This window comes from Peromyscus eremicus, chromosome 2, assembly GCF_949786415.1.
Source record: "Peromyscus eremicus chromosome 2, PerEre_H2_v1, whole genome shotgun sequence".
In the NCBI taxonomy this organism is placed as follows: domain Eukaryota; kingdom Metazoa; phylum Chordata; class Mammalia; order Rodentia; family Cricetidae; genus Peromyscus; species Peromyscus eremicus.
This window is the reverse complement of record NC_081417.1, coordinates 103,376,105-103,394,736: the sequence shown is the minus strand read 5'-3', so window position 1 is coordinate 103,394,736 and position 18,632 is coordinate 103,376,105. Positions and strand designations below refer to the sequence as shown.

Below are 18,632 nucleotides of genomic sequence, written 5' to 3'. Positions count from 1 at the left end.
TGTAAAATAAGAATGTCAGCTAAGAACTACTTGTCTCTGAAATCTGCTCTATGCCAACATTTTAATAAAATCCAGACACATAGGTCTTGAATTATGTAAGTGTAGCTTTTTGGTTCCTTTAGATTGCTATTGTTTTTATGTTGCAGATAGGATCAGAAAAGACAGAACTGTGTGAGTTTAGATTCTTATACATTCCGACTCAAGATTTTACTGGAAATAGGAATCATCCCCGTAATCAACAATGGTGTCAACCTGCTACACACCTCCAAGATGCATCGTTTATACTGGGATCCCAGACAGAAGTGAGAGTATATTCACAGGGATTCTACAATGTGCAGTCCAGCACATGTGAAGCTGCTGAACTAGAAATGGTGTCAAATGCACCCCATCTAGTTCCTCTACAGCTTTACCTCACCCCATTCAAGGGAGGAACAAAGAAAAGAAAGAGCTTAAGCAAGGGGAGCTTTGCTCGTGTTGTTTCATTCTCAACCCTTTGATTTAACCCTAGTCAAGAGCAGGAGTCAGTCCTCTGTCTTCACGGTTCCCTAAAAGCTCAGAGGATAGAAGGAACTCAGCATCGTGTTCTCCCTTGTTAGAGTAATTCCATACGAGTCACAATAAGGCCTTTCCTATCATATGTGCTGACAAGAATCTGGCCTAAGAGGGGAATGGTGGCACATATCTGTAATCTCAGGAGTCAGGAGGCTGAAACAAGAGGATCCTGAGTTCAAGGCCAGCCCGGGGGAACCCAGTGAGACCCCATCTCAAAAACAAAACAACAATAAACTGCTTATGCCTGCAGTCTCCTGCTTAGTTGTCAGGGATTTACATACAGAAAAACAGAAAACATGACATGATATACGTTACTATAATATTAAGTTATTACCCAGAGGGGAATATAAATACCCTATATAGTAAAATGCAAGACCCAAAATAAAAGGGAAAAACATACTTGGTTAGTAAAATAACATATCCTTCTGCATTACAAAAAAAAAAAAAAGTTAAAAGTAACCTCTCATGACATGCATCCTGAAGAATTAAGGTCCACCTTACCTCTGTTTACATATATCTCTGATGGACGCAGCCTTTGCAATCAGTTTCTCCCACTGGAGCTCCTTGCCCACAGAGAGAGAGGGCACATCAGACATGGCCATGAAACGCTGCAGTTCAGGGTACACACGATCCTAATAAGACAATTTCACAAAAAAAGGTAATTTCCTCATTCGAGCTGAATAATGATTATCTCCTTTGATGCAGCACCTCCAAATCTTGAATTTGCATTGGAAATTATAATGTAACTCTGCTAATCAGCAGAGAAGAATGCTGTTGTGATTATAGAGGCTTTCCTTACAGACCCATCACTGCTCATCCCAGAAAACAAGTGGCCAGATCACACCCTTTCTACAAAGGCTCTAATCACAACAGTATTTCTATTACTTTATCATACAAATGGAGAGATGTCAGACACAGAGCAATATTTTATGTTCTCAATTTCAAACACAATTTGACTATTTTACAGATCAAATATACCACAATAAACCAAAGTTTGTCAATGTGGTCATTGGTGGTATTCACTACTATAGTAATAGTAAGTCCCACTGTCACACAACTGCTTTCTTTAGAAAAAGGAACGCATGCAACAAGTGTATCTCTAGGGTTACCTGCTTTTCCCAAAGAGATGTCAACAGGCGCAAGGTGACAGCTCTTAGTCGTGGGGTGGTTCCAAGCAGCTGAATTACCCGCAGAATCTGCCCTATGCATACCTAGAAAAATATTAAGGCAACTGTTTTCATGAAGGAAGGCAACTTCAAGGCTGCAAAAGGCATTTCAAGGGGTTGGGGATTTAGCTCAATGGTAGAGGCCCTGGGTTCGGTCCTCAGCTCTGACAAAAAAAAAAAAAGGCATTTCAAACTCTTTGTTATAAATAAGAACTCAAGCGTAAGCTTACTTAGTACTCATCTTCTAAGAGGAAGGGAGATAGATAGCTTTGGGACAGACTAGTCAGCAATTTAGGGAGCAGGGTCCTAGTCTCAGAGAACAGTCAATGTGGAAACAGATATTCAGAGATTTAAATAAATTTTTACATATTATAATTTTATCTGCAGACATTAGCTACTCTAAACAAAAATAAAAGGGGAATTAATGATCATGGCAAAAATTAGGTCTTAAAATTTCCTAATATGAAATAGAAATCAATGCTATTTAGGTTTCTAACACACACACACACACACACACACACACACACACACACACACAAAGAATCAGTCCACTGATATACTAACCTTGTGAACACCAAGTGTAGGTAAAGTATACAATATGTCATTGTATAGTACAGGGTCTAATGGTCTTCCCAATTTGAACATCAAAACTGGAATCAGATTTGGTACCTAAGACAAATTTAAATGACATGTAAATTGGGCCTTGTTGTAAACGCCACAAAGCAATGCCCATCTCTTATTTATTCAGAGTAAAAATATGACTAGATAAATTAGTAGGTTTAGAATGTCAGCTATTCGCTATTATTAATGTCAATTTCATACTAGCTTTAATATTCCAACTCTATTATAATGAGCTTCCAAACGTGGGTTGAAACATGTATTTCTTAAACAACAATGACACTAAATAATAAGGAAGTTAATATATAGGCTAACCCAAATAACTTTATAGTTCAGACAGTCAACACTTAAGCTATACAAACAATAAATAGCTCCACATAGTGATATATCCAATTACGTTATTTTTGTATGAAATAATTAAAACCAGGGCAGTAAAAAGGAGACTAGTAGTTTAAAATATCTCTATAAGGCCCTGTTTCAATCTCTATGCATAACACAATAAAATTAGAAAATCAATTTATTCACTGGTCACAAGAATAAATGTTAAGATGGCAATATTTCCCACACTGATCTCCATTCAGTGAAATCCCTATTAAAATCCCAGCTGAATTATTTGTTGGGGGGCACTAATCCTAAAAGCTAGGGCTGTTGAATAGCAGAGACAATCTTAAATACCTATACAATTATATAATTACAGTAAAAGAAGTTGAATTATACACTTTTGGTGAATGTACTGTATTTTATGCACACTAAAGCTTAATAAGACACTTAAAAATTCAATTCAAGAACTGGACATACTTGGTTGCCTTCTAGAGACTGAAATGAAGTCCCTACTGCTGAAGACACCATGTACTTCAGACACAGGACTCAAAGGATCTGGGTTACAACTGACCTAAAAGTCCCTTCCCTGTGGGCTAGCTTTCATCATACTAAAAGATGCTATGCAAGCTAGCTGACGGGGTGGTGGAGCATCAATACTCCTATCAGCTGCTAAATCTATGAATCACAACAATGACCAGCATGGTGAGACATCCCTAAAGGTGCAACAGCAGCACTCACATCTTGGTGGTAACCAAAAGTTGTCTAATTGGACTTAAGGTCTGCTTACCCAGAAGGAAATCATGCATGGTCCTAGAAACCTACAAACTACCCAGAGCTAGTGAGATCATGGATCTTAGAGGACAACCTTCTGTCACCTCTTGACTAGACTAACAATAGTCCTAACTACATTCTAAATACTAATCATTATACCCAAAGGTATATATGCAGCTCTCATCCCTCATCAAAGAAACTTCTCTTTGGAGTAGGCAGAGACCATGACAAAAATAGATAGATAGATAGATAGATAGATAGATAGATAGATAGATAGATAGATAGACAGACAGATAGATAGATAGACAAATAGATAAAAAAAAAAAACCACAACTGGTCAAATGCAGAGAACAAGTGATTGCGGTGTGCCCAGGCCCACTGGATACATCTAAAACACAACTCCTGCACCTACATCTCAGGAACATAGGGCGGGCCAGGGAAGGGGGGCAGAATGATTCTAAAAGCCAGAGGACCAGGAAATTTGCAGTAAGATTGTGTCTTCTAGAAATGACAGGGAAACTTCACCTAGGATCCCTCCACAATAAGGCTGCCTAAACACACCTGAAGGACAATATTAATATACATATTAATCTGGAAATCTTGCATGGGCATATCCCTAGACAAAGAACTATAAGCAACTAATGACTAATGAGAGAGAAAAATTAGTTTTCCCTGGAAATGAGCCTATTAATTATTTATCCAATACCAATGGTCAGTCCTGAAATCATATACATACAAACACTAAACAACTGAGCAAGTAGTAGTGATATATTTGTGTGTATTTGTGTGTGTGTGTGTGTGTGTGTGTGTGTGTGTGTGTAATAATAACAAAAAAGTCATGAATTTGAGATCAGATGGTATAGGAAGGTTGAAGGGAGGAAAAGGAAGGAGGAAAAAGATACAATTAAATTTTAGTTGTTAAAAAAAAATTAAAAATCACTTTGAAAAGGAAGAAAAAAGAAAAAAAATAACTTGGCACAGTGGCATGTGCCCCAATCCCAGCACTATGGATACTAAGGCAGGAGGACTACAAATCTGAGGCCGACTTGAGTGAGTTGAGGCCAGCATGGACTAAAATAACCCTGTCTCAAAAGAACGAGCAAAAACTCCACTTAAAATAATGTACGACTCTTTCCTATAATTCAGGCCTTAGCCTGATAGAGCAGAATGCAGTCCAAAAACGAACCTTCCACACTCCACATTCCAAAGGGTTGGGTGCAGCATTTACTAACATCTCCTATCTTAGAAAGCCCATTTCTTTCCAGCTTCATAGAAGGCACTGACTTTAATTTCAAGAAAGAAAAATGTCCTCTTAACCCTACCACCAAGATGTGTGACAGCTAAAAAATTAATTTGCTAATGATCCTTGTCACAGTATATCACAGCGGCATGTGGGCTTTGCCCACACTGGCAACAACCTCATGGTACACAGCCAGAATTCATGAGTATTTTCACAGGTGCTAGGGCTTTGCTGGGATGGAAACTCCATTGCTCTCACTTTGGACAAATAAAGGAAGACAATTTTTTGAACTGGCTTCTTATTTCCCACTTTAATTAAAAACAAAAGGTTATCTTAGATTGCTTTCCACTGGTCTCAATCAATTCTCCCCTGTGTGATGGTTTCTACCAGGGCACTCGGACAGACCCTTAGTTATGGGAATGGCAATCAGTGCACTTAGTGGCATTTTATAAAATAGTGTATTTAATCATGTGGCTTTTAAACAAATGTTTTAATTATATTGTCAGGAGAGAAATAAAATACTGTATTTATGCCCTAAAAGTACACTTTCCTTAAGAGCCTTGGACCTCAAGAAGCATTTACCCTTTTCTCTGCCTGGATCAGAAATTTAAAAAAAAAAAAAAAAAATGTCAGAAATGTTTACATAAATAATCTTTGACTCAATATCATTCTTATGACATAATAACCCAAATTAAGCAACCACATAGGTAGAAAGAATAAAGCAAAGATATTGCACTACAAAAACACAAATTAAACACATCTATAAAAAATACTTTTGCCTGGATGCATGGCACAATTTTCATAATGAAACACTGACACGTGTATTTCTTCACCCAAATGTCATCATCAGGTCCTAAGCCCCCTGCTCTCCAAGCTTCTATTCGCCCAGGCAGAAAACAACAGGACGCCTAGATCCTACCTTAGACTCAGACAAACGCACTGATAAATGCACTGCTCTTGCCCATCTTGCTATCTGGCTTCACAAAGCACAATGCTTTCTCTTTTCAGATCCAGAGTTCAAGTCTTTGATGAACAAATTGATTTAAAACATGGGAATGGTACAAAAATCCTAAGACTGTAAGAAGATTTCTCAGCAGAAATTTCCCAAGCCAGAAGGGAGCAAATGCATATTCAAAATGATATATTAAGGGGGAGGGGGCATGAACCAAGAATACTGTATCTAGCAAAACTACCAAAATACTACAAATATCGGGGAAAAGGAAAGGCATTCTCAGATACACCAAAGCTTGAATGAGCTCACCACTAAACCTGCCTGGAAGGAAATGTTGAAGAGACCCCTTCCCAACGAAAAGCAAGCACGCTACACAACAACGCAGAAGCATAGGAAAGTATAAAGCTCACTGGAAAAGCAAATACACAGACAATCAAGATCCTGTAATACCGTAACATGAGACATTTACCACATCAAACACAAATTCTTTTCATTTATTTAGCTGGGGATGGGAGAGGCATGCCATGGTTCATGTGTGAAGGTCGAAGGATAAGCTGAAGGACTAAGTGCTCTCATCCTACCAGTGGGTTCCCAGGATGAAACTCAGGACATCAGGCTTGGTGGCAAGCATCTTCAGCTGCTGTGCCACCTTGCTGGCCCATATATCACTTCTCATTCTATTATATGACTTAAAAGACAAAAGCATAATAAGTAACTACAGCTATGGAATACATAAAGGGACACAGTAAAGGTAACATAAAAGAAGAAAGAAAGAAAAGGACAGAGTTTATGTATGTGATTGGCATTTATGTACACAAGTTATCAGCTGAAAATACTGTTGTACCTAAATGATGTTTTATATGAGCCTGTGTTAACTGAAAAGGAAATACCCATAAAAATACACAAAAGAGAACTGGAGAGATGGCTCTGTGGTTAAGAGCACTGGCTGCTCTTCCAGAAGACCCAGGTTCAATTCCTAGCACCCACAAGGCAGCTCACAACTTTCAGTAACTCCAGTTCCAGGGAATCTGAAACCTTCACACAGACATACATGCAGGAAAAACACCAATGCACATAAAAAAAATAAAATAAAAAGATCTTTAAAAATAAAACACAAAAGAAAATGAATAAGTGATATGCAAGAATAAAAAAAAAACAAAAACAAAAAAAGATAGCATGAGAAGTGGGACAAAAAGCTACCAGACAGACAAGAAGCAGTTAACAACTGCAAGTTCTTTCACACTACTCATTTCACTTAATGTAAATGGATTCAGCTCCACCCAAAAGACACAGCAGCGGAATGGATAAGGACAGCCAGGTCCAACTGTGTACAGTCTGCAGAACACTCGTTTGAGAGCTAAAGGCACATGGCTGAAAGCAAAGGGATATTCTACACAGACGGTAATCAAGAGATAACCGGCAGGACAAAACATATCAAGCAACGAAAAGGTAGATTTTTTTTAGATCAACAAAGTAAAAAGTGAAAAAAATTACAAATAAAACCACCACATGATCCGGTAATCCCACTTCTTAGCATTTGCCTATAACAACTGAATGAGGACTTCAAGAAGATTTTTTAAAAACTCGCATTCACTGCAGCATTATCTGAAATCAACATTCACAACAGAGACAACTTAGATGTCAGCCTAGGCCACTAATGGATGAGTGAAGGAACAAAGTGCTGCCCATGATATCCAGCCTTCAAAGAGAAGGAAACCCTATCATATGGAATAACTTAGCTAAACCTTGAAGAATTAAAATAAGAGAAGCAAGCCAGGCATAAAGGACAAATCCCAGATAACTCACTCCTATAAAGTACTGAAAGAGGCCAGACTCTTCGAAGAAAAAGTAATAATAGTTTGCTAGCTGCTAAAGAAAGGAGATTTAAGGTGATGCTTCTCTGTAGAGATAGAGCATTGGTCATCGGCAATGAGAACATACTTGAGATCCACTGCACAGCAACATTCACATAGTTAGCAATGTTACACAATGTACTTAGAAGTCAGTTATAATAGATTTCATGCTATTAATTTTTATCACCAAGAAAAAATAATCATGGAATTGTTCATTAAAATAAGAAAGGCTAGGCACTGTGGTCATGCCTTTAAATCCAGCACATAAAGGCAGAAGGAGATGGATCTCTGTGAATTCCAGGCCAGCCTGGTATATATAGCAAGTTCCAGAACTGGCAAGGCTACTACACCAGACCCTGTAAAGAGTCAGAAAGGCTTTTTCAAGTTTATTAGTTTATCTATTTTGTTTTCCATAGGATAAAACTGAAGCCTGGAGAAATCTTGTTTATTGGTGACCACAGCATGGTGAGAGTTCATGTCTTAGTGTATCCCTCCTCCATTCTATTTTGGCAGAGTGACAAGAAACAGAGATTTGAGAATATGGAGTTATCATATAAGTCTTCTGCCATTAAAAATCAAGCAAGTGAAACACAAGCGTACATTTCCCTGGAATCAAGTACTTTAAAAACAGAATATAAAAATTCAGCTCCAAATTCCAGGAAACATATACATTGACAAGCCTTCCTAAAGCCACACACATACACAATCTTAGAGATAGTTCAATAGTGAAAATCACAAGTGGCACTATTTATTTACAGATTACAATAAAAAGCACTTTGTTACAACTTATCAGTCATCAAATATGAGACTATATAGTGCTCACAACTATCCTTCTTTCTTGAGAGAGCTCAGTTATCACTATATGAAAACACAGAAATAAACTCACATAAATAGAAAAAGTATCAGTGAAAAGGAACAATGAATAAGGTAATCATCCAACAGAAGGGAAAAGCAAGCATACAACACAATATCTGTTTCTCTTCAACTTTCCAGATTCATGCCACAAAAAACAGGCAAAAACACTACAGAAGTGCATTGATAATGCATATTTTATTTGAGTTCTTGTGCTGACTCACCCCATGACCAGTGAGGCTAAATCTCTAAGGATCAAAGAATATTCCAAAGACCTGTGTGGGGAGCCAAGGGACTCCAGGCATTAGACCTCCGTAGTGGTACTCACAAAGCACTTCTCATTTTTATTATTAAAGCAACAGAAACATGAGGTGACAGTTACAGTCAGCTTAAGCAAATGCAAGTACAGAGAGGGACTGTACCTGGTGTTACGCCTTATCATCTCTGGTCACGTGAAAAGAGCTTGGAGTATTCCTTCCAGGCATCTGCCTTACCCATAGAGATAAAGTGGACATGCTAGGGCACTCCCTGCCCATCCTGGGTTTCAGGTGCCTTCACTTATCAGAGTTTAAGTGATCATTTCTAGAAGGCCACCTTGTAGAAAGAGCATTCTGCACTCTACCCCAACCATACTTAACAGTAAACACACAGCTTTTTACATAGATAGGCTCCTGCATCTTTGGATTTATACCTAAGACTTAGTACTGTGAAACACGGGCCTAAATTCTATATATGCAGGTTTGCTTGCCACTTATCAAAGAGTAGCAAATAATAATATGTACAAGATTGTAAATTAAAAGATAAAGCATAAATTTTATATCATAAAAAAAGGGAATATGCTTGAATGGTATCTATAAGCATAGACATAAATGAATCCAAGAATTTTAATACTTACAGGGCCTTTTAAATATTCATTTTTGGAGCTGGAGAGTTGGCTCAGTGGTTAAAAGTACTTGTTCTTGCAAAGAACCTGGGTTCAGTTCCTACACCCACATGGCAGCTCACAACCATTTGTAATTCCAGTTTCAAGTGCTCTGACACCCTCTTCTGACTTCCCTGGGCACCAGGCCATGCACATGGTGCACAAACATACATGCAGATAAAACATTCACACACATAAAAAATAAATCTTTTTTAAAATCTTCATCATAGTTGAAGTAGTAGCACATGTGTGTACTCCGAGATACTTGGAAAACTGAGGCAGTAAAATCCCTTGAACCCAGAAGCTGTAAACTAAGCTGGGTTTATGTTTATTATGACATACACATACACACACACACACACACACACACACACACACACACACACACACAAATCATAGAATTCAGTCTACCAAAAAAAGATATTATATACAATTAGACTTTTTAATATTAATTAATTCCTTTCCTCAACTACTTGACAATTCTATTTACAGCACCTGTTTATTGCTTAAGTAAATCATTTGAAGGCAGTCCACTGACAGGTACTGAAAAGTTAATTATTGTCTCCACTTATAAGGCATGCACCAACATCAAAAGTAAGGTAAATGTGGTATAATTTTACTCCTCTGAGATTCAATTATAGTTACATCAAAACATGATTATTAAGTAAACAGTCTAAAGCAATGGTTCCCAAACTTCCTAATGCTGTGACCCTTTAATACATTTCCTCATGTTGTGGTGACCTTCAACCATAAAATTTTTTTGTTGCTACTCCATAACTGGAATTTTCATTACTGTTATGAATCATAATATAAATATCTGATATGCAGGATAACTGATATGTGACCCCTATGAAAAGGTCATTCACCCCTCAAAGGGGTCATGACCCACAAGTTGAGAACCACTGGTCTAAAGTCTTGCTGTTTAGCCTTTGAGAGTCATTTAAGGCAAAGAGAAGAAAAGAACCTAGACTAACAAACAGAGCAGACAATCATCTTTCTATGAGGCTACATCTCTCTGGTCTTGTTCTAATCCAGCTTGAGCACCTGATCTGCAGCGACTCCTCTAACAAACAAGTTATGTAACACTACCAATCTCCTACACACTTGGAAATAGAGTGTAGCATATTTCAGGTGACAAACTGAAGCTCGTATAGAGGTGAGGACTGGATCAAAGCAAGCCAATTCCAAAACCTCTGTGGTTACACTTTAGCCATACCACGTTCCGGAATATCATCTTTTCTCCTTTTCATCCCTCCTATCTTACACACAAACAATATTTTTAAAATACATAAATTATCCCTAAACTCTTCTCCAGCTGGCTGAATTACTGTCAGCAAAATGGATCTTGTAATAATGCTACAATAGTTTTACTCTATAAATAGGTATTAAAAGCCAATCTTTTGCAAAGTACTTAAAAGTATGATAATCAAAAAGCTTGGAACCAGAAAATTTTGCCTATCATATGAAGGGTACCATGATGTCAAAAACAAGTACTCTCAGACTTGAAGGTGTAAATTTCCCAATATATTAAAAACTAAGGTCAACAATCCAGGAGCTCCAAGAATCACTGCACACAACAATAAGACAAATTCAGACAGTATGTCAGTGGAGGAGTTGGAGGGGTGCAGGCTATGTCCCCAAAAGAAATGTGACTTCCTGAGACGTTTCATTACCTTCTGATTTCCTGACTATCTCTCAGAATCAAAGGGACACACACACACACACACACACGTGGTAAGACATTTAAATCATGAAAAAAAAAATGGTTGACCACACTGTGAAAATGTAACTATCAGAAAAGAAAAAGGAATGTAACTCTGCCCATTGCTAACATTTTGGTAACTAAATTCCTGGACGTATTAATTTTCTTCCATGAACAAAGACAGTTTTTATATTTCTACCATGTGAGTTCTTAATCATTGGAGATCTGATTGGTAGAACTGAAATTAAAGGCCAATAACCTATAGTAATGCACAACATGGGTATCTTTCCTCTCAATTACATACATAAAGTCCATTTCTGCTACTTGTGTATGACTTTTTTTTGTTTTATGTCAGAAATTGAACCAAGTGTGTGAAAATTGTACAATGGGATATAAATAAGTATATAAACTATGTACTGAAACCAGAGAATTTAATATTTTTGAGTAAAAATAGATTGCTCAAAGAAACTCTAATAGTCAAATCAACGTCCGAGGGTATGAAAACCCAGCAGAGACTAACATGGTAACTGTGGTGTTAATCTGGACTTTAACAACGTGGAGAGAAAGGGGCCAACACAGTTTGCTAATTGTCAAGTCTGACTCCAAAGTTTCTTTCCTGCTTCAGTGATGAAAATTTCAAATTTTCAGCATTATATCTCATACCATTAATTTTATAAGGCCTTAATTCACTAAGTAAGGTCAACATGAATGATGATAAATAGATCACCTGATTAGAATGTTATACTAAGTGAGATTAATACAAAAAATGAAGAACAGAACATTATGGGGGGTGAGGGGTGCTGATATAAATCTCTGAAGCAATGAGCAACAGTGAAAACTGAGTGTACTGCCTGAAGTGATCAGTGTAACATGCTGTTAAAAAATGACAGGAAACAGATCTACTGTGCTCTTATCTTGCATAATCTCCTGCCTCGGGGAAAATAATCAGAATAGAGATGAACTAAGCATTAGGAAGATGACATCGGTATCTATGACAGGCGCATGATGGGAGTGGGAGGTAAATTAATCAATGAATGGTGTAGCAGGGAGGGGTAAGCCAACAAGAACAAACTCCTCACGGTTTTAGGAATTAGACTTAATGAACCATTTTGAAGAATTTAGAAAAACGTCAGGAGAGTCCATGCATGCTCCAGAGACAGGTACGAACTGACTGAGCATCAACAATGAAAGCCTTATTAGAGTATGATAGCTTCTGCTGTGTGGCAAAATACCTCTGTCAATCAACCTAAGGAGGACAGGTTTGTTTTGGCTCATGGTCACCTGGCCCTGTCACTTTGGGCCTAAGAAGCACAGCACATGACAGCAGGAGTATGTATGTCATCAAGGAGGTCTGTTCACCTCCAAGCCACCAGGAAACAAAGAGGGAAGGGAAGGGCTGGCAGGTCTTTTCTCATCCCTTCAGGGGCACAATTCCAACCAAGTAACTTCAACTTACTAAGCACTCCTCCTCCAGGGTTCAGCATTTCTACGAGCGTCACAGGTTGGCATCCAAGCCTTGAACACTTTTGAAGGCCACTCCAGATCAAAATTATCACAGTTAGTATTGATGTGGATTAAGAAGAGCACCCAGCAAAAGGAACAAATGACATCAGTAGGCCAGGGAGAAGCAAATATGCCTGGCAACCTAAGCTCAACCCCAGGAACTCATATAAGTGAAAAGAAAGAACCTACTATGCAAATTGTCTAAGAGCACACTGTCCCACATGCACCCATGTGCATACACACACACACATACACACTATCAGCACATATTAGAACAAGACTCAATATTCTAAGAAAACAAAAAGATAAAATTTCTTAATATACAGACTCCTACCCCAGCCCAAAAGGACAAAACACATAAATCTGAAACTTAAAATGGTAACAAGGATCCAGGGAGATAGCTCAGTTGGAAATGTGCTTGTCATGCAAAAATGAGGATGAAGACCTGAGTTCAAGCCCCACCAACCACATAAACATGCCGGCACAGCAGCACACATCTGTACTATCAGTGATGGTGAAGCAGGGTCTGGCAGAGACCTACGCTTGTAGGGAAAGCCATTCTAGCCAAATGAGTGGGCTCTAGGTTCAGTGAGCAACTCCACTTCAAAATATAAACTGGAAATGACTGAGAAAGAAACCTGAGTTTGACTTCTGAATTTCATATGACCATTTGTACCTCCCCCAAGTTAAACATATGCAATAAAAAGTTAGGAAACAGCCGGGCCGTAGTGGCGCACGCCTTTAATCCCAGTACTCGGGAGGCAGAGGTAGGCGGATCTCTGTGAGTTCGAGGCCAGCCTGGTCTACACAGCAAGATCCAGGACAGGCACCAAAACTACACGGAGAAACCCTGTCTCAAAAAACCAAAAAAAAGTTAGGAAATAGAAAGTATAAGAATATTCAATCTTACTATTGTTTATAACTACAAATTATAAGGTTAATGTCTTGTATATCGAAGTTTTTGATGTATCTTTAAATTATACACTATAAGGATATAGTGAAACAGACACAATTCTGGAGAGTAGTAGAGTGTGTCTAAAGAGAAAGTTTTCAAACTCTACTTTAAAATTCTGCTTCCGTTAGCCAGACTGATAGATCAGTTGATAACACTTGTTAACCAAGCAATAGGATCTGAGCTAGATTCCCATATAAAAAAACGTCAGGTGTGGTGGTGAGTGCCTGCAATCTCATTGCTACAAAGGTAGTCAGGGAGGTCTCTGTGGCTAGCTGTCCAGCTGGCCTACCCACTTGGTGGTGAGTTTCAGGCCTGTAAGAGACCCTATCTCAAGAAAAAAAGGTTGATGTCTGAGGTTGCCCTCTGGCCTCCACACATGCAAACCTGCGCACACTCAATAAGCACACATGAGACACTCACAACAATACAAAGCTTAACTCATGTCCAGATGTGCTTCAAAAATAACATCTCAAAATTAGAGACTGGAGAATAGAGTTTATGTAATTCAGACTGCTAAAAGGTGAGAACTGAACACTAGGTTTCTATACTATTCTCACCTCTTTCAAATACGTTTGAAATCTTCCATGACCAAATAGTTTTTCTTTTTTCCTTAATTCTATTCTAGGGCTCGAGGAAAGTGCCTGCTTTGCAAGCATGAGCCCCAGACGCCATGTAGAAGTGCCAGAGAGAGTGCCATGAACTTGTAATCCAAGCACTGGGAGATAGAGACAAATCTTGACACTCATAGTTCAGGCAGTCTAGCTTAACCTGAAAGTTCAAGTCCATTGAGGAACCATTCAAAGGAGGCAGGCAGGGTTACTCTGGCCTCCACACACATGCATAAAAACGAGTTTCTAATCTAGTATTCTCTATATAAGACTGAATATTTTAGAAGAGATCAGAAAACAAAATTTAGGAGATACAGTACTGAATATAAAGGGAAGGAGAAGAAGAGAGAAAGAGAATGAATTATAATAACATATTTGGAAGATATTTAATGTGTATATTCAAATATCAAAAGGCCAGGCATTCAGAAAGCTGAGCAGAATTGCCATGAGTTTGAGGCTGGCCTGGCCTATACTGTGAGTTCCAAGCCAGTGTGGGTTACAGAGTGAGAGTCTGTCTCAAACAACAATAACAAAACGTAAAAAGTTTAAAGAGGAAAAGAATAGAGATTGCAATTACTTATTTCAGAGCTCCTATCTTAAAAATTAAAACAGGCCACATTAACCGAGTCAATATTTATGTACACATTTGTGCAGAAAATAGTTAGCACGGCAAGCTACCCTCCACAGAGAAGCCTACTTGCAAAGCTGTCCCTGGGTGAGGTACTGGCAAACAAATTTAGGGGATGTCCCCATTGTCCTCTAACTAATAGAGCCTGCACAATCACAATGTACACAACTCCTCAGCTGACCAGCCCAGACAGAACCAACCCTCAGGGCCCAAGGCTTTAACATTCCCCACCACAAGACATTGCACATTCTTCATCCTGACCCCATGCTGGAGGAACTAAGGGCACCCACCCTGTGTTACTTCATGGGAGGACTACTAGAGATGTTTGCCTAATCTCTGTGGATTGCCCCATGAATTGCTTTGCTCACTGATTCTGTTTTTATCCTGTCATTCTAACAAATCACAGACACACTGAGTCTTATGAGTTCTTCCACCAAATCACTAAAACTAGTTATAAGTCCTGAGGACCCCTCTTACCCAGGATCATTCTATATTTTGCTTTAAGAAGAAAAAATTAAATTAAATTTTAAAAGGGTGTGGGAGCAGGGTAGAGTTTAGTAGGACGTTTACGGCCCTAATTTGAGGAGCTGAGTTTCAATCCACAGTACCCACGCACAGCTGAGCACAGCGGCACAGTCTGCTGTCCTTCAGTGAAATGGGAGGGGTAGACAGGACAGTCCCCAGAAGCTCATGGGCTAGCTGGCCTGTCATACACAGCAGTAAACAGCAAGCAGATCCCATTCAAACAAGGTAGAAGGCAAGGACCAACACCTTGTGGTTGTCCTCTGACCTCCAAGTGCAAACTGTGGTACACATGCACCCACACACACAAACATGGGCATCGCAGCATCACACACACACATACACACATACACACACACACACACACACACACACATCACACCACACACACACACACACACACACACACACACACACACAAGTGAATTAAACTATTTTAAAGTAGTAGCTGGGGGGTGGAGAAATGTCTGAGTGGTTATGAGCACATGCAGTTCTTCCAGAGGACCTGGATTCAGTTCTTGGCACTCACATGGCAGCTCACATAAATCCTTAACTCCTGTCCCAGGGAATCCTATGCCCTCTTCTGGCCTCCAAAGATACTCCATTCATGTTATGAATATATACATGAAAGCAAAACACCCATACACATAAAATAAAAATAAAGGATTTTTCTAAAAAGTAGTGAGGATGGCAGTAATATTGCTCAGTGTATTAAGGAGTTTGATCCCCAGAGTCCACATAAAAGAGAGGACCAACTCCACAAAGTTGTCCTCTCACCTCGATAAGTATGATGTGGCATACACCACACACACACACACACACACACACACACACACACACACACACACACACAATTAAAATTAGTAATAATAATAATAATAATAATAATTAGATAAAGTTTTCTTTTGAAGTGATTAAGATTAACAATGATCTGGGCATGGTGGCAAGTGCCTTTAGTCCCAGCACTAAGGAGGCAGAGGCAGGAAAATCTAAGTTGAAGGCCAGGCTGTTGGGATTAAAGGCAAGAGCCACTGCTCAGGCTTCCTTTGCAATTTTATGTTGCGTGAGCAACACTTATGAGGCAGCTCCACACAGGGCCTCCTAGGCTTTAGCACTTGGAGAAGAGACAGTCCCTGCTTCCCTGTGCCCTCAAGTACTTCACAGCTGGGGAACCCATCACTATAATCTCAAAGTCAACTCTGAAGACATTTTGCAAAGCCAATAGTTACTGGAAACGTAAATTAAGGTATAAGAACAAAAAACATTTCAAAATAGTCTCTGAAACATGCAAAATAGCAGGCAGCAGAGGAAATGATTCCCTTTCTTGCTCAGAAGGGACAGATTCTAGAAGTCCTGAGATTCTATTGCCCAAATTGAGTTTTAATTAATTAAAATTAAATCTTGTGCTCCTTAGTCACACTAGCCAAATTAAAATGCTCAATAATTAGATGTGGCCACCTTCTAGGACAACACCAACTATAGAATACTTACACTAGAACAGAAAATTATACTAAGCAATGCTGTCCTAACAGGCTGAAGGGAGCAGGAAGACATCCAATGTTTGCTATAACAAACATAACAGTTGAAATCCTTTACTAGGTAAATTTTGTCAATTTGGCACAAGCTAGGTTTATCTGAGAAGAGAAATCTCAAGTGAGAAAATGTCTCATCAGATGGCCTGGAGGAAAGTCTATGGGGCATCTTCTTGTTAATGATCGAGGTGAAAGGACTCTGCCCACTATGGATAGTGCCACCCTGAGCAGGAGGTCCTGGGATATATAAAAAAGCCAGCTGAGCAAGCCATGGGCAGCAAGCCAGTAAGCAATGTTCCTCCTTGACCTCTGCTTCAGTTCCTAACTCAGGTTATCTTCCATAAGGTTTCAGCAGGTGACAGGACTGCCCTAAGCACTCAGTGACCAGGGAAGACAGAAGGGAAGAGCAGGAAATGCTGGACAAAGAGTTTCCTCACATGACCACAGCTGGTGCTGAGAACAGGGTGCTCCTGCCTCCCCTGTCCTCATCTTGGACATCAGGTGCATCACTTTTCAAGGTGCATCACTTCCTCCTCCTGCTGAGCCTTGTGCAAGTTCCTTCTTATAACCCGGGAGTTCAACTCAAAACTCTTTAGTGTCATGAAAAGCAGTGTTTAAAGAGACCAGAGTAATTGTCTTCATTCTTTTAAGAAGAAAATACCCTATTGAGAGTAACTAAATGCCCTAAAGTTAAAGTGACTGTTTTTACTCTAACTCTCTGCCTACGTTTACTTCAGTAGACTCTAGGTACTAGTTACTCGCTTGCAACAGCCTGAAAATGACTTATATTACAGGCAGCAACTGTGTTCCTATTTTTTGTTTTTGCTCAGGACCATAACATAACAAGTATTTACCAACATAAACTGAAATGAACTCAAAATGAAGTTTAAAAAAGGAAAAAAAAAAAGTCTTAGAAAATGTAGATATGCCCTGAAAAAAGACAAAAAAACTTACAGGCGTTCCAGTATGTTCTCAGTTACTTTCTGAACACACTTTAGCAATTACTATCTTGCCAGGCATGGTGCTGCACAGCTGCAATCCACCACTGTGTAGTACAGGGCAGGAAGATCCTATGGTGGTCAGTCTCATTTGTCAATGTGATTCAGCTAAGAGCCACGACACCTGTGGGTATGTCTGTGTGAGCAGCTCCAGGAGGGATGAACTGAGAAGACCCCCCACTAGCATGGCTGACAGTTCCCATGGGCAGCCAACACTCAAAGCAGTGTCAATTGCCTGCCTGCAAGGCTTCTTGCTGGTGAGAGCATCATCTACTCCTGCCATCTTTTGCTGATATCAGAACCCAGCTTCTCTGACCTTCAGCCTGGACAGAAACGGAGCAGCTAGCTGTCAAGTCATCTCCTAGGCCTTCAGGGTCAGAAGGAGACAACGGAAGCATTCAGCTTTGTGGATTAAGCAGTTACAGGGTTCTCCGCCTCTCCAGTGGGCAAGCAACACGATGGCTTAGGACACTGCTGTGTAAACTAATCTAATTTATCCCTTTTATATAATAAATATTCTATCTGTTCTTTCCCTCAGAAAACCCTGACCACTATAGTTTAAGGACAGTCTGATATATAAGAGGACCATGTCTCAAAAGAAAAGTGTTTCTTTTGGATTCTTGAGCATTAAGTTTCTATTATATCAGAGACTAGGGGCCTATTTTTAGACAAGTGAAGTCAATATTAGAAGACTATTTCTAAACACACATTTCACATTTATGATGAAGATGCAAGCATTGGAAATTTTCAGTAGCTCTATACTGTTCACACAGTGGTCATCATGATATGCGGACTTGCTGCCTGGCACTTCCCTCCAAATAGAAACATTCCTTCGAGGAGAGAATAGGAGGCTCATGAGACTCTGACAGTATACACTTGTCACATGTCTGGGAGAGAGTCACAGGGTGAATCTAAGCTGCCCAGTGATCACACTGGT

General features: G+C 39.3%; 1 protein-coding gene across 1 annotated transcript in view; it reads right to left on the bottom strand.

Annotated features, from left to right (window-relative positions):
• The window catches only part of Focad (focadhesin), a 293,097-nt gene that overhangs the window by 152,739 nt on the left and 121,726 nt on the right, over positions 1–18,632 (bottom strand). The window contains exons 12-14 of the mRNA XM_059254513.1: positions 2,283–2,387; positions 1,662–1,763; positions 1,054–1,184 (exon numbers count right to left, since the gene is read on the bottom strand). Coding sequence (XP_059110496.1) covers positions 1,054–1,184; positions 1,662–1,763; positions 2,283–2,387 — 338 coding nt within the window. The remainder of the gene's footprint in view (positions 1–1,053; positions 1,185–1,661; positions 1,764–2,282; positions 2,388–18,632) is intronic.